Raw genomic sequence first — 16,693 nt, 5'->3', positions numbered from 1 at the left:
GTAATAAACTAAATTAATAGTACAGAACTCATAACCTCACAAGATTGTACAATTGATGAAGAGTTGTAACCTTGTAATAACCTTAAAAAATTGATATTCTATTTTGTATATATCACCATATGTAACTATTATTACTCATCAATATATCACTAGCTCGGTCTCACTTATATAGGTATGATAAGTTATCGATAATTATTCAATCTCAATTTTCCTTTAAGATAAAAATTATACATAACTTGATCAAATGAGAAAACTAAAACTTCGTGCTTCATAATTAATAATCATATTGAACCAATAATAAGGTAAAAACTCAATAATATCTCTAGATTAAAAATAACCTTATTTGGATATGAATTTGGTCAGCTCGACCAAAATCCAGCCAAACACAAAAAGGAATTAAATCGAAACTGACCATTTAATGAATCAACGGATCAACCTTATCTTAATCAAACCGAACTTGACCGAACCGAAATCATCCGAACCGAAATCAACCCGACCCAAATTCATCCGACCCGAAGTTATCCGGTTAAACCCGTTTTAAACCCGATCCAAATTTATCCGAACCGAAAGTGAACCGATCTGGAGTTGACCCGACCCATATCCGACCCGGACTCGATAGACCATGACCCGAATTTGACCCGACCCGAATTTGACCCGATCCGACCCGACCCGAGTTAAAAGGATAATTTTGATCCGAACATATCCGACCCGAGTAGACCCGACCCGAACAGACCCGACCCAAACTCCATCCGGTTATCCGAATTGACACCTCTAGATGTGACTTGTTGTCTAGAAGTAGGCTGCGAGCTTCTTCTTTACCACTTAAATTATTTAAATTGTAGAGTTTTAATGTACCCCTAAGATTAATCAACGACCCTAGTTCACTCAATGTCCCACCCCATTTTTTTCCAAAATTGATAGACGGTAAAGTTTGTAAAGCAGTCAAATTATCCAACCCCAAAGGTACACCAATGTCATTAACATAGAGGATGTGCCTTAAATTTACTAAATTACCTATTTCATTTGGAAAAATACTCTTATTTGGGTCTATTACTAATTGATTATGGCTATATATACATAGTGTTTGCAACTGGTAAAGTTTGGCGATGAAACCCAAACCATGGCTAACACTACTTCCAAAGTACCTCAAATGTTTTAACCTACCCAACAGCTCCCAATCAAAATCCTCACTCCAATTTTGTCCTATATCTAACACCCTTAAGTGGTTATTTTTTAACAAAACATGTAAGCTAGGACCTTCAAGTTTCTTATTGTAAAGCAAGCATGTTCTCAACCTTTTTGTAGAAGATGTGAGAGTGAGCTCTTTGCTTTTAGAATGTTTAGGAACTATCAAGTGTCGAACCTCATTTGACATTTCATCTTCATCTGAAAACCAGCACTCTCCCATTGAAATAACACGTGCAAGAGACGATACTAGATCATGCATCTTAAATGTCTTCACTTTGCCAAATTCATCCATCTTTGGCTCCTGGAAAAGGGAACTATTCAACAAATGCTCAATATATTCTTCACCTTTAGCCTCCATTTCAACATACGGGTGCAAGAAGCCTTGTGCCATCCACATGCATATCAACTTTTGCTTTTCAATGATATCATCTTCTTCGAAAATGGCACAATAAGCAAAGCATTTTTTCAAAGCCGTGCATGGTAAGTAGTCATAACTTAATCTCAAAGAAGGTAAAATGCCATTCTTATCCTCATTCGTCCACAAATGACTTTTCTCAAACTCCTTCCATATCTCTATATCTTTATCCCTTAGCAAGTTTCCTAGTGCTTTTATGGCTAGAGGAACGCCTCCACAGTTCTTCATCATCCTCCTTGCAATCAACTCTTTCTCACTGCCAACTAGATTATCATCACCTATTCTCTCCATAAGAAGAGACCAACTGTCACATTCACTCAATCCCTGCAACATATAAATTGAGGGCTTAGTGGTTTTTTTATCATAACAAGTTGTTTTCATTTTTTCTACCGCAAATTTGTCACGTGAAGTCACTAATAATATAATTTTACCACGTGATCCACCAATTTCCTCTAGCGTGGATTTCAGGGGTTCCCAGTCAATTGTATCCCATACGTCATCCAATATGAGTAAACACCTCTTTTTCTTCAACTTTCCATGAAGCCTTGATATCAGTGCCTGTCTATCTCTCATGTTTAAAGATTCTTTCAAAACTATCTCCACCATTCTATTTAAAACATCTAGCAGATCAAAACTAGAAGATATGACAATCCAAATAACCATGGAGTTGAAGAATTTTGTCACCTCATGTACCTTGGAAATGCGTTTACACAATTTCGTCTTTCCCAAACCTACCATTAAAGTAAAAGAGCAAAAAACGAAATCAAATTTATGAATATTTAGGGACACTATACTATGCATCCATTGAATACATCATAGAATGAATTGATCGAGTGACAATATCAAGGTAATAATTTTACAACTAATAAAATTGTAGTACATGAGGCATATCATGCACATGCATCTACATTAGGTGAAAATAGTAGTCATGAACTCATGACAAGAAAATGAATAAAATTGAGCAATTTTGTGAAAATAAAATGTATGTAGAAATATGTACGTAGTAAAAGAGATGATATGTAGGGTACCTGCCATGCCAACAATGCCTATCACAGTGAGATTTGATAAGTAGTTGTTGTTGGAATCACATAATAACTTAACAAGGTGTGCTAAGTCCTCATCCCTTCCTATGAGTAACGTTTCATCCACATAGTGTCAGCGTGTTACGAAGGCTTGTCTCTTGATCTTCAATTTGATGAGAGTGTTTATTGGTTTAAACCTCACCTGCAGCGACATGGATAGGTTCCATGCCAAGCTTGTTAGCATCACTGTAGATGTTGCTGATCAATTTTTTCAAGTCCCTTGCTTTGTGACCCATACGTAAGCTGTAAAATGGCTTAGAGACTCCGCGTATAAACTTGTCCCTCTTTCGTATCCGGATTCTGGCCTCTAGAGCTTCATAGGACCATTCGTCCAACAAGTCATCAGCATCGTAGGCAACATCTTTGATTTTTTTGAGCCAATCAGCCATCAGTGGATTGGTGATTGCCTGGGAATAAGCACCTTGTAACAACCCCATCAATTGAGTGAGTTGTCCTTGAAGCTCCTCTAACTCTTTCTTAAATCCCCAAGCTAGCTTGATTTCGGCGTTAATACGTGACAACACTATTCCAATCACTCCATGAATTTCGCTTGCTATAAGTCCACCTACCGCATTTTCCACTATGTCGCTCATATTTCTCAACAAATTCAAACAAAGCAAATAGTGTATATATTTTTACTGCAAAGAAGATTGAATTGAGGTGGAAAGCACTCTGATTTTTTTCAAGCACAATAGTAAAGCATGCAATCGACCAATAAATATAAGTGAAATAAAGACTTATCCTTGTTCAAGATAGACAACTAAGACTTATCCTTATTCAAGATAGACAACTAAGACTTATCGATCTTGTATTCTCACCTTGTATTCCTATAAACTTATCTTTAATTGATCAAAGTATGTATGTGGTATAAATGTCTATAAGAAGACTTATCAAAGTACTATGTAGGGCTTTTTCCCATGTGCTAAAAGGACGTACTGCCACAATGTTTGTAACCCATTGAATTTTCTACGCTTATCAGATTTTCGATATCAATAATCTTGGCCTCCTATTCTATTAGTAGAAGGTTTTACTTTTTCATTATAACGGCATTGTTTAGTTCACCTTATTTTATTAAACTGGAATTATTTTTACTAACATTGAATTATTTTTTGTTGAGAAAAAATAACCCGAAGAAGTGGTTTGCGCCTAGCAGCGAGGTGATCAAAATAAACTGTGATGCCTCTCTTTATGTGGAAGGCTGGGTTGGGCTCGAGGCAGTGGCAAGGGATGACAAGGGGACTTAACTGTTTGCTGGTTGTAGGCACATGCGTGGAAGATGGCCTCTTGTGCTAGCTGAGGGAATGGCGGTGTGGTTTGCTGTGACTTTGGGGCGTATATATGGATTGAAGCACCTAGTTGTGGAGTCAGATTTTAATTCCCTAGGTATAAATCATTATTAAGCAGTAAATGGGTGCTTGAAAAAAGGTGTAAGTGGGTGACCGGAGATGGCAAGCAAAGCAGTGAACATCTGGAGTGATCCATGGTTAAATATACCCCCTTCATTCCGTGTGATTTCGAGGAAAAACGAGGGTAGCAACTGTGAGCTGGTAGCTGACCTGATGGATGATAATGGTTGCGGTTGGAATGTAGTGACTGTGAAGGAAAATTTTATGCTGTTTGAAGCTAAGGAAATTTTTAATATGCCTCTAGCTTCAACTCGCTTGGATGACTCTTATATGTGGAGTTATGAAAAATCAGGAGAGCATGCATGGAAGATGGCAGGAGTGGTTCTTCTACCCCAGCATCTTTATGGCAGAAAATTTGGAAATTAGCAGTCCGTCCGAAGGTGTGTATTTTTATTTGGAGACTCTGTTCGGGGGCCTTGCCCACAAGTTTAGGTTGCACAGACGAATAGAGAGCATCTCACCAATATATGTACTCGTTGTCACAAGTTTGAGAAGTCTGAATTGCATGCAATCTAGGGATGTGATTTTTTTCCGAGGTATGGGAGAGCTCTGAGCTACTAATGGGGTGTCCTCGATCTGGTTAATAATGTAGTAGATTGGGTTGATTGGGTTGTTTCAAAATTGGGGGAGAAGGAGAGAGCTCGTGTGTTAATGATAGCATAGGAGTTGTGGAATAAGGAGAGAGCTTCCAGGATTTGAAGTTCTTGGTTAGATGCGTAGACTTGGGAGATCAGAGTAGTCAAACTGGCAGATAAGTTAAATGCACCACTATTTTTTTTAAAAAAGTTTGAATTTCAGAGTATTAGACTAATGGATAATGAAGCACGTATGATATAATTTACTGGTAGTGGTGAAATAACTCTGAACTACATGAATCAAATAGTTCAACACTTTAGGTAAGTGATATGGCAAAAGGTATGTGATTGAGGCCATGAAAGACCAGCCCTATACAAATGTTACCAGAAAGATAAACTAGCTCACAAATTTTGGGTTTTAAGACTTTTTAACAGTACATGTCAATGCTCATGCACCATTACAATGATAATCACAAGTACTTACCCTGATGCTTCATGGCCAAAGATCCGAGGAAAGATTGGAATAGCCTGCAGGGACAATAATTTTCCATCAGCTCTTATTCTTTTTGTTATCTTGCAGAAGAATTGACAGTGCCCTAGCTATATAAGAAGTATATTTTTTTCTGAAGAATGAAATTTGAACGCTTTTGATCGATTAATATTCTTACAATTCAGCAGAAAGAATACATGCTAGGAAACGATTCCAACGAAAAGGAACTAATTGTACTGTACATGCTACATTTTACAGGACACATAATATCTTACACCAGATCAACTACGGAACCACAGATTACCTTTGCAAAAAGAAATATGTTATTGCTACTCCTCTATACGAAAAAGTTCAAGTCATTGATAACATCTGAAAATATTTCATTATTTTTATGTATTTGCTCCTCCATCTCTATTGTTTTACACTTTTTTTCTTGGGGGATACACTCTTTCCAGTACCAAGTATCACCCTATTAACAGCATCTAATAGGTTTAGGAGATATACAAGCCTTACACAGAACAACAAAGGGAAAAGCACATTGTTCACCCTATTAACAGCCTTCACAAGCATCTAGATGGTAGAGCCTCAAGAACAGTCTGAATTACTTTTCTCTTTCTGTTTGTTCGGAAATAATGCAGTAGGACTGGTTGACGATTAAGTTATGTGTCATAGCAACATGCATCTCATCCCACATGTTTTTTATAACAAGGAGGTGAGACATTGAGTGAATGTATCCTTGTTCCAGATGGTACAAGTCCCATCTAGGTTTATCTAAGTGCTTCCTATGTGACCTTTGACAAAGAATGAAAACTTGATATAAAGTTAATTACTCTAGAATGTATGTCTCTGCTAAATATGATTCAGTCCAGGCGAGAAAGGGGGAGAGGGGATAAGACAAGGAATATGAATATAATATCAAAAATAGTACAGTGAAGCATGTTTCCGAAGCAAAAAAGTTAATCTTCAGCAATTGAAGAAATCAAGAAATCTAGGGTACTGCTTGTGCCCTTCCAGCTCTCCAACTACTGTATTCGCATAAAATGAACTTGGCATGAAAGCCTTAGTATCACTAGAAGAGATTCGAAGTAAATAAGGCCATAAGGGCAATAACGAGCTCTTATGACTGTCAGATTACTCCTTTCTGTTCTATACCATACTATATGGCTAAAATTCACAATTTATATTGCAGCCGTACCTGCTTGATTTTCCATAGAATCATCTTTCAAGACTACTATCATTGAATTTGGGATGCAGAGTATAATGCATAGTATAATAAAGTAAATAAATGCTGTTGATTTGTGATGTAGAGAATTTTATTATCTAGACAGTAGACTCACTAAATGTTTGATCAATTAAACAAATGACATAATTCTATAATTTTTGTATTGTCCTTTTCCTTCTCATGATGACCTTTTTCCTCCCTTCATATAGCCTTCCAAACTTTCCCAATCTTCATTCCCAAGAAAAACTAAACAAACAACATCACATTCTTCCTCTCAACTCAGAAAATGACAACAACAAACACCCCACAAAAAACATTCATGAAACCATACTTTGAACAACAACAACAAAAATAAATATGCTCTGCTTCATTGTTCTTCCCATTCCTTCAAAGGAACACCTCTATATCTCAGACTAATGAGAGGAGAGGCAGGCCGAACCCGGCTGATTCCTAGGAGAAGGAGACGGCCGTGGGGCAGATATGCAGCCGAGATTAGAGACCTTACTACTAAAGAACGACATTGGTTAGGTACCTTTGATACTGCTCATGAAGCCGCTCTTGCTTATGATAGAGCTGCCCTTTCAATGAAGGGTACTCAAGCTAGAACTAATTTCATTTACTCTGAAACCACCCCTTTCTTTCCCTCTTCTTTCACCTTTTGATGGTCCTTCTCTTTTACCTTCTTCTTCTAATCATTTCTTCTCTCTTTCTCCTCTTCTTAATAAACCATCCACTTTTACTACAACTAATAACATTGCCCCCACCACTCTACCACCACATCACACTGCCTCGGCCGAGTCGAAAATCGACACCTATACTAGTACTAGTCCTAATCCTCATACATCCCCAAAACATAATGATTTTAGCTTCATTACTAATAATGATGATAACTCTGGTTATTTGGGTTGCATTGTACCTGAAAATTGCTTAAGACCAACTCCTCCTTCCGAAAATGACCCTCATTATAACCTTAATAATAATAATAATAATAATAATAATAATAATGTAGGGTACGACCTTACATTATCACATTCTGATGTTAATCAAAGCATGCCTACACCAATGTCGTCGTCGTATGAACCTAAAGATCATTACTCCCTCCGTTTCATAATGTTAGTCCCATATACTATTTTGGGCGTTTCACAAAGATCTACCCATATTGAATAGTTACATTTTTAACTTAATTTTTTTTGGATATAATTGGTTGTGCATTGATGACATAGATCTAAGTAAGAAAATCTTTACCTTGAATTATGCAATTATGACTTCCAAAAAAATAAAAAAACTTAAATAAGATAAACTAATTATGAATTATTTTGTAATTTGATGTTGGATTCCAAATACTTTTCTTTTCTTATTTTATGTGATTGATTCCATATGGGACTAACATTATGAAACGGAGGGAGTAATACGTAAGAATTAGCAAATATTTTTCCGTTTCCTTAAAAAAAAAACATAAAAAAAAAAGAATGCAATAAATTGTAATTTCCTAATTAATGGGGGATCAACACCTTTGTAGATTACTATACAAAGAAGCAAATTTAAATTAACATTTAGAATCTCATCAAAGAAGCATTACAAGTAGTTCCGTTCAAACAAAAAAAAAAAAAAAAAAAAAAAAAAAAAAAGCATTACAAGTAGTTAGAACAACTCACATGATCCAAAAAAGAATTCCAAGAGATAGTCATGAAGAGGAAAATTATCATAGCTAGTTTACCCTCGTGTATACTTCATTTCAATCATATATACTCAAACAATTGTATCATAGTTTATCCTCGTCATACTTGTTAAAATCTATTTTGGCATGTGAATTACACAACGCAGACAATTTCCATCAATCATAAGATAGAAACCTTTGTTGATGTCCTCCAATTGAAGATTATGAGTGATAAACTGATCAACCGGGATTTCCTGTGGGAAATTTTCAAAATGAATTATACAAATATAGTGGAACCAAGAATGATTTCATAACAAGAAGGATTTTAATTTCTTATAGCAGCAAGGTACAATGGATTCTCTCCAAATTATGGGAAAATGCAAAATAAGTCACTTAGTGATCATGTAATGATGCTCTTAGTCTAATCAAGTCCATATACAAAATCCATCATTCTGGTAAAAGGAAAACCATGTAACTGTGAAAAAAGCAAGGATGCAATGATGATACAGATGCAGTATCATGTTTAGTCAGCATTTCGCTGAATGACTTAAGAAGATAAATTCATCATACTACCAAGAAAGAATGAAAAGTATATGTTCCAACAAGAGTCCAGGATGATAAGTTAATGATTTGGGGTGCCATGGTTTCTATTAATTGACAAATTTTGCGTGTTCATGCACGAAATGAACTTATAGCCCCTGAGCTTATAGTAAGATTTTGGTACTTTGAATCTATCAACATAATTATTGAAAGGTTGTACACATACAACCAATCATAAACCTATCGACCAACCACTTATTGCTTGTTTTTGGTGGGGGTCGAATGGGTCGGAGAGAAAAATTCATTGGCATCGATGGGAGTCTCTCTGTCTTCCTAAGACAATGGGTGGCTTGGGTTTTAGAGACTTCAAATGTTTTAATCAAGCCCTTCTTGCTAAACAAGGTTGGCGATTATGCACTAATTACTCATCCCTTTTATACCGAATATTGAAGGCTAAATACTTAAAAAATTCAGATTTTTTGGAGGCAAGGAGAGGGTATAATCCTAGCTATGGTTGGAGGAGCATATGGGGGGCGAAGTCTTTCCTGCTCGAAGGTTTGAAATGGAAGCTGGGTAATGGTGTGAATATTTGAGTATGGGATGATGCTTGGTTTCCTGGAAATGGCTCACATATTGTGCCTACTCCGCATGTTGACAGTGATTTGAATTTAAGGGTAACCGAGTTGATTGACTTCAATTGTGGGAGGTGGGATGTGGAAAAAGTGACAGCTACTTTTAATGAACAGGATTCAAAGACGGTGCTGGACATCCCATTACCTGTTCCCTGGACGAGTGACTGTAGATATTGATAGCCAACTTCGAATGGTGTCTTCTTGGTAAAATCTGCATATTGGTTGGGCAGGTTGGGTTGTACTAGTGCTTGGGAATTGTTCTATGGGGCTAGGGAATCGGAGGTATGGATTACAGTTTGGAGTTTGGGAGGTCCCTCAAAGTTACGACTTTTAATATGGAGGGCTTGCTGTGGTTCTCTGGGAGTGATGGATGTCCTAAAGAAGCGTCACATAAGAGACTCTAGTGTGTGCAATGTTTGTGGTTACCCTGAAGAAACGATTGTACATACTTTATTTAAGTGCAAACATGCTACTGATATATGGAGTTACAGTAGCCTGAATGCAATGCTTGTTGATGCTCCGATGTCTTCTTTTCAAGAGGCATTCATCTGGATGGCACGCAAGCTTGATAAAACCCAACTAATAATTGTTGATGCTCTTTCTTGGGCAGCTTAGCATTGCAGAAACTCTGTAATCTTTGGTGGTGAGGGATGCTATGGGTTTTATTAAGCCTTGTGAGGACTGTGGGGTCTATAATAATGCTAAAGTAGCTGGACGAATTTACCAAGCTGATGTGCAGTCTTCTTCTAGGTGGTCTATTCCTCAACGTGGCTTTGTCAAGGTCAATGTTGATGCCCATGTGCCTAGGGAAGGGGGCGTGAGTTTTGGGGTAGCTGTCACGGATGAAAGGGGAGATCTCCTGCTGGCTGCAACAAAGAAGACCAGCCACTGCTGGCAGCCGGACATGGCTGAAACAGCAGCAGCACGGTATGGTGAGGAATTGGCGAGGAGGATGGGCTATACACGTGGTACTAGAATGTGTTGCCATGGACGTAGTGCAAGCAGTTCAGAGGAAAGTTGTAGGTGCAGCTCCTATTTTTGTGTTCTATGAGGAAATTATGTGGTTGTCTTGTGTTTTTTCTTCTTTTAAGTGTGTTCATGTAAAAAGAGCAGGAAATACGGTTGCCCACTTTGCTGCTAGATGGGAAACCGAGGTAGGTTCGGAGCATATTTGTACGGGTTCTTTCCCCCAAAGTATTCAAACTTTTGGGGATCTTGATTTGTCTTTATAATATTTCCCGTCTTTTCTTCAAAAAAAAAAAAAATACATGATGTTTGGTTAAGATAACTGAGAAAAAATAAGAATTGTCTACAAATTCCATAGTGTCTGGTACTTTACTGGTTCACTATCACTCATCATACACCACCAAATGAAAGGAAAATCACTAGTTCCTAACACTAATCTTATATCTGTTCACAATCTTTGGTATCGATCCAGTTGTTTTGCAATATTATTGTCTCAGTGTTTTTTTTTTTTTTTTTTAAATGCTGTTCCCAACAGGCTTGACATAGGATAATTTTTTTATTCAATCATGTTACCGACTTTAAAACAAAAACTAATGTGGAACAAGCCTGTGATTACAAGTCTAACCATTTAGTTATGTCATAATAGCAAGCCAAAGTAGCATATAATGAGAAGATTATTAGCAGATAATTTTGTTCACACCTTCCTGATGTACATGTCAACCAACTTAGGAATATCTGACTTGGGTTTCCAGCCTCCAATTAGCGTCCCTTTCAGCGTTCTCCCAGAAAAAAGCAAACCATAATGAGCTCTCACTTCAGAGTTCAGGCTCCACTTTTGGTACACCAAGAGTAACAGTCAAACCCCATCCCTGGATGAACAACAAATTTAGCAGATTTAAACGTTATTTACAGATAAGTATGAGTTCTTTAAAATGCATACGTATAACATGAGGGAATTACATCACAGCATGACAGCAAATCAGTTGTTACAGTTCCAGTATCACCCACACACTCAAAGGCATAATCAGCTCCTCCACTCGTCATACGTTTAATGACCTGCAAAATAACAGATTTTGCAACAGAATACGAGAGATATAATTTGCGAGCTCATGCAAATAAAAAGCCGTCATTGTCTGAGGAAGTATATTCATGATGATATGTATGATAAACAGCATTCTGCACCACAAGCAACCAAAACAAGGGGGGTGTTCTTCTTATCCAACAATCACTATTTCTAACTCTGCTTTTTTACAAGTACTAGTAAAAAAAATAATAATAAAAAAAATAAAAGCCTACCAGACCATTCAGTGTGAGGAATAATATCACCTTCAATCTTAATTTTTAAATTCTCTTCTGAACCTTGAAACTTTAAGTTAGTTTTTTTTTTTTTTTTTTTCTCAGTAAGTAATATGTCAATTACTTATTGGGATCATTAAAATTTGTCTTATGTTGACAATTTTAAGCACATATAACTGAAGAGGGCAATGATGGCTCCATAAGTTTGAAATGAAGTAGAGATTGATGGCTATTTAGTGCAGTGATGATGGCACCCCCTATATGAGCCCTTTCATTTAATTTTTAAATGTTATTAACTTTTTCTGGGCATAAGTTGGAAGATGGCTCGAGAATCGAGATTGCATGCAAGTGGACAGCAATCAGTTGGATTTGCAGACTATATCAAGGTTTCTTTCCGCATAGAAGGGTCCTGTTTTCAATCCCTTCAAGTGTAATACAAAGCATCTGGTAGGATAAAACATGAAGCTGTGCTAGTCTTTGTAGTAAAATCAAAAGGGAGACCAAAGGCAAACTCCAACAAACCTAACCAATGAAATCCTATGGATGAGATGAGTGGTATAATACGGAGCAGTATGTAATTATATTGTTCTCTTGTGTCTCGGATATTTTTAGAAACTGTAAAAAAATTGAGAAAACAAATAATCTTGAGAAACTGAACTTGACAACAAAACAAGCTTGTTAGAGGCTTTGGGATGGTTAGTGTGTAGTTTGGCATGCACTATGAGATAGCTAATCATTACCTGAAGTATGGGCTCTTCATGGTCTGCTGGGTTGAAAACATCCGTTATTCCAAATAATCTTGCTGCATAGGAACCACCAATTGTAGTCAAATTTTCTGACCTTAACTGACAAGCAAAATGGAGAGTTTAACAGACAACTTCTTGGCACCTTTCTCAAATTTGTCAGGGTTAGTGTCAACACCAATTATTTGAGTAGCTCCTCTGAGTTTGGCTCCCAGAGCTACCTGAAGCGTGCTAGAAATTACAACACTTACAAGTAATAAGACCTTTAAGCCAATAAAATTATCCCTTTGTGTAATGTACGGGAAGAGAAAGTTGCCCTACTTACAGAGAGACCAACAGTTCCAAGGCCAAAGATCACAACAGTTGATTGTTTTGATATATCAGCAACCTTCCAAGCAGCACCAAGACCTAAATGCTCGAGCATTCAAGACTTATTAGAAAAGCTTGAATGCAGTAAAGCTAAACTAAGAAAAGCAGGACATCAATTCAGTTTTCTATCCACTTATTAAAAAGAAAATGGAATAAAAAAAGGTTTAATTTAAAATGTATTAACTTATACTAAAACAGATGATGCTGACATCTCCATTGCCTACATGTCGCTCTCTTAATAAAAAAATTCCGGCCTAAATGCAATGATGATGTCATATTTCTTTTTTTTTTTTGGAAGAGCTATCATATTAAACATTATTGAAATTTAAATATTACTCTTTCTACCTTACAACAGTTACAACTAAAATTTATCAGTTTATCGTAGGAAATTAAAACAATTTTAAATAGCACACTAATAAATGACCTCCTACATTGAACTATGAATTAGACGACGTTGAACGAATACTATATCATAATTTTAATGAAAATATAAGATTTTAAATTATAAAATGTTTCGTAATTCTTATTTATATTCATGTTTTTTTGTTTTTTTTTTTTTTTTGCATTTATTTGTCAAAAAACTGGATCAGATCGAACCAGTTACAAAAAAAAAAAAAAAAAAAGTTTAAAGGATTAAATGTTATGCTCCCATCCCTTAATAATCTTCACATACATCTTGGAACGGAACAAAGGTAAAGAATTATGTTAAGTGAGTAAAGATAAGAAATAAAAGTCATGTTTGGTAGAGTGAGGAAAGGATATGAAAATTTAGTGGATACAGAAAGCAAGTATGAGAGTGTGAAGTCATTGAGCATGAGAAATGAAGGGAGTAGAACTACTTAATTGGTCATCCATGAGAGCTTTAGAGTTCTGAATTTGTGATATTAGGACGCCAATGATTCAAAAAACCATATATAACGAAGACTATTGAATAATAGACAGAAATTGATAAACAAATCATTCCAGAATCGATACTTACCTGCACCTACACCACAACTGAAAAGACATAGTTGTCAAGAGGAATATCAGGTCTCACGTTAACAGCACAACCAGAATGCACAACAGTGTACTCGCCAAAACTTGAGACAGCATTGTAGTGAATCACAGGCTCTCCTTTGATTGAAAAACTTGTCTTCTGATCACTGTGCATGACACCTTTCCTTTCCAGACCTAGAACTTGGCACATATTTCTTTGGGGAGATAAGCAATGTTTGCATGTCTTACACTCTCCGGTAAATAATGTAAGCACATGATCATCCTCTTGGAATACCGTGACCCCTTGCCCACACTCTCAACAATCCTGCATAGTTTATACCTTAACTTATTTTATAGCTGCTTGATATCATTAACATAACTGCCAAAATAATCATGAATTTGATATTTTTGTATTACAATTATATTCATAAGTCATAACATAGTCACTCCAGATTTCTCATAGGGTTTATATTATTAACATATTTTCTCCATCTAGATAACAATGTGACTTTGCTCAAACCCCTCAAAATTATGAATTCACCATTATTCATCAAACTACTCTTAGTGAAATTTTGTTTCCACCTCCTCTCCACCTTTTAAATTTAGGAAAAGTTAGAATTAATAATCCCAACTTTGATGAATTTTGCTATAATAATCCCAACTTTAGATTATTCTGGAATAATCCGAACTTTGGGAATTCCTCCTTTTCTTCAATCCCTAACCGGTCAACAAAAGTCAATGACTTATTACATCAGGTCACTTGACACGTGTCAAGTCCTAATAGATTAAAAAATTAAAAAAAATTAAAAAAATAAAAAACCAAAAAGAAAAAGCAGCTAACTTCCCCTTTCCCCACCGTGCACCCTAACCTCCACCACTATAGCTAGACCTCCACCTCTCCCCTTGCCGGCATGCCGCCTATCCCCCACCCCCGCATCGCCGTTTTCCCTCCTCCCTAAAACCCCTTCCTATTCCCCCACGCAACCACCGAATCCTCAAGTTTACAGCCACCGAAACCCCAAAACGCAGCCACCGTAACCCCAAAATCGCAGTCACCGATAACCCAAATTGCAAATTCAAGGGAGTTTCGCAAATTCTGTTATTGGTTGCTGAATTCCTATCCTAATCCAACCACTCTAGGTGATGAGGATCAGGCTTGATGATCCCAGAGAATATCCACATCCACACAGAAAGAAGGGAATTCTTGAGGGTGTTCACCAATAAAACAGGACTGTGTTTGAGAGAAAATTTAGAGAGAGAAAGAGATAGAAGGGAAAAGCTGTAATGATTTGATTAATTGATGATAAACCATTACAATACTGAGACTATATTAATAGCTCACTTCTTACAAAGCAAGTCGGCATAACAACTTCGCTAAATGACAAAATTAAGAAATTAATAACAAATTAAGGGAATCTTTCTGTCATAACAGAATGCTAAATATCTTCACATTCATTCCCTTTAGCAGCTATCCCCAAATTAGCATCTTCCAAGCTGGCAATCAGTTGTAAATTCTGTTAAGGCTTAGTACAGTCAGCAGCATTCTCAACAATACTAACATCATGTGCCTTCTGTGTGCCATCCAATATAACAGTAAACAAAGCCATCTTGTTGCTCACTCTGGCCTCTATGCCTACATCAAATTCAAGGGTAGGTTAAGTGTTTTCGAGATTAGGGAGGGGTTTCAAGTGAGTTTTGTGACCAGTATGAGGGACGAAGTTCGTGGCTGGGTGAATTGAGAGGAGAGAGAAAATGAAAAGGGGTTATGTTTGGCCGGATTTCATGGTTGGCGCCAGATTTCGTGCGTGGTGGCCGGATGTCGTGGTTGGTGGCTAAATTTCGACGTTGGTGGGCGAATTTCTTGGCTGGCCGTATTACATGGCTGGTTGCCGACGTCCATGGTTGGTGGTCGGATTCAAGGATTTTCTAGTTTTTTTTTTTATTTTGTTGTTTTTTTTATTAAATATTTTAATCAATTAATTTGTGACACGTGTCACTTTAACCAAAAAAAATTAATCCATTCAACCAGTAACCGGTATTTGGGATTGTAAAAAGAAGGAACCCCCCCCCCCTCCCCCAACACACACAAAGTTGGGATTTTTCTAGCAAAATTCATGAAAGTTGGGATTATTATTTCAAATTTTTCCTTAAATTTAAATAGGGGAGTATTGGATCATAACCTATTTATTTTAGAGAACGCAACAACCTTTCCAAACAACCTGAAATTCTAAAAGTATCCACAATTCCAGATTGAGGTAGTAGGAATCTATGCAATGAAAACAAGAATAGCAAGTTGGACAGCCTCCGGTATCTGAAGCTCTTGGTTAGATGCTTAGACTTGGGTGGTCAGGGTAGTCAAACCACCCGCTCTCCACCTTTTAAATTTAAACAGGGGAGTATTGGATCATAACCTGTTTATTTTAGAGAACGCAACAACCTTTCCAAACAACCTGAAATACTAAAAGTGTCCACAATTCCAGATTGAGGTAGTAGGAACCTATGCAATGAAAACAAGAACAGCAAGTTGGACAGCCTCCGGTATCCGAAGCTCTTGGTTAGATGCTTAGACTTGGGTGATCAGGGTAGTCAAACTGGCAGACACAAGCCACACAAGTTAAATGCACTCCTTTTTATTTACAAGTTTGAACATTAGAATATTAGATTAATGGATAATGAAGCACGTATGATATGATTTACTGGTAGTGGTGAAGTAACTCTGAACTACATGAATTAAACAGTTCAACATTTTAGGTACAGCCTTCCTTTATTTTTCTATATTTATGCAGCCGGGTCATGCAACAATTAAGGACATGGGAAAAGGTAATTAAGTGACTAAGGCCATGAAAGACCTGCTCAATACAAATGATACCAGAAAGATAAACTAGTCTGCAAAATTTGGATTGTAAGACTTTTTAATAGTACTAATCAAGGCTAATGCACCATTACAAATATAATCACAAGTACTTACCCTGATGCTTCATGGCCAAAGATATGAGGAAAGATTGGAATATAGCCTGCAGGGACAATAATTTACCATCAACTCTTACGTGCTTTTTGTTATCTTGTAGAAGAACTAACAGTACCCTAGTTATATTTATAACTTTCTGAAGAATAAATTTGCACGGCTATTGATCAAT

The 16,693-nt window shown here is 36.8% G+C and overlaps 1 protein-coding gene and 2 pseudogenes across 2 annotated transcripts; 1 reads left to right on the top strand and 2 right to left on the bottom strand.

Annotated features, from left to right (window-relative positions):
• Positions 1-245: 245 nt before the first annotated feature.
• On the bottom strand, positions 246-3,483 carry LOC145610594 (disease resistance protein RGA2-like). Its single transcript, XM_081665905.1, has 3 exons — positions 2,819-3,483; positions 2,632-2,757; positions 246-2,334 (listed from the first exon to the last, which is right to left on the bottom strand). The coding sequence occupies exons 1-3, from the start codon at positions 3,276-3,278 to the stop codon at positions 527-529; spliced, it is 2,394 nt and encodes a 797-aa protein (XP_081522031.1). The 5' UTR covers positions 3,279-3,483; the 3' UTR covers positions 246-526.
• Positions 3,484-6,733: 3,250 nt separating this feature from the next.
• Positions 6,734-7,923, top strand: LOC145610593 (ethylene-responsive transcription factor FZP-like; annotated as a pseudogene).
• LOC145612409 (alcohol dehydrogenase-like 6) lies at positions 7,688-16,573 on the bottom strand (annotated as a pseudogene). Its single transcript, XR_014106598.1, has 8 exons — positions 16,525-16,573; positions 13,561-13,881; positions 12,538-12,620; positions 12,358-12,433; positions 12,210-12,271; positions 11,134-11,229; positions 10,874-11,042; positions 7,688-8,289 (listed from the first exon to the last, which is right to left on the bottom strand). The product of XR_014106598.1 is annotated as an alcohol dehydrogenase-like 6 (transcript).
• Between the last annotated feature and the right edge of the window lie 120 nt (positions 16,574-16,693).

This window comes from Chenopodium album, chromosome 24 (genome assembly GCF_948465745.1).
Source record: "Chenopodium album chromosome 24, dcCheAlbu1.1, whole genome shotgun sequence".
Classification (NCBI taxonomy): domain Eukaryota; kingdom Viridiplantae; phylum Streptophyta; class Magnoliopsida; order Caryophyllales; family Amaranthaceae; genus Chenopodium; species Chenopodium album.
Note: the sequence above shows the minus strand (reverse complement) of the source record. Positions and strands in the feature narration are given on the sequence as shown.

Coding starts and splice junctions, on each gene's coding strand:
- LOC145610594 (XM_081665905.1), bottom strand. CDS start 3,278: ATGAGCGACATAGTGGAAAATGCGGTAGGTGGACTTATAGCAAGCGAA. Junction 2,758..2,818: donor TGTCGCTGCAGGTGAGGTTT/AAACCAATAAAC, acceptor TAACACGCTGAC/ACTATGTGGATGAAACGTTA. Junction 2,335..2,631: donor AGGCATTGTTGGCATGGCAG/GTACCCTACATA, acceptor CTTTAATGGTAG/GTTTGGGAAAGACGAAATTG.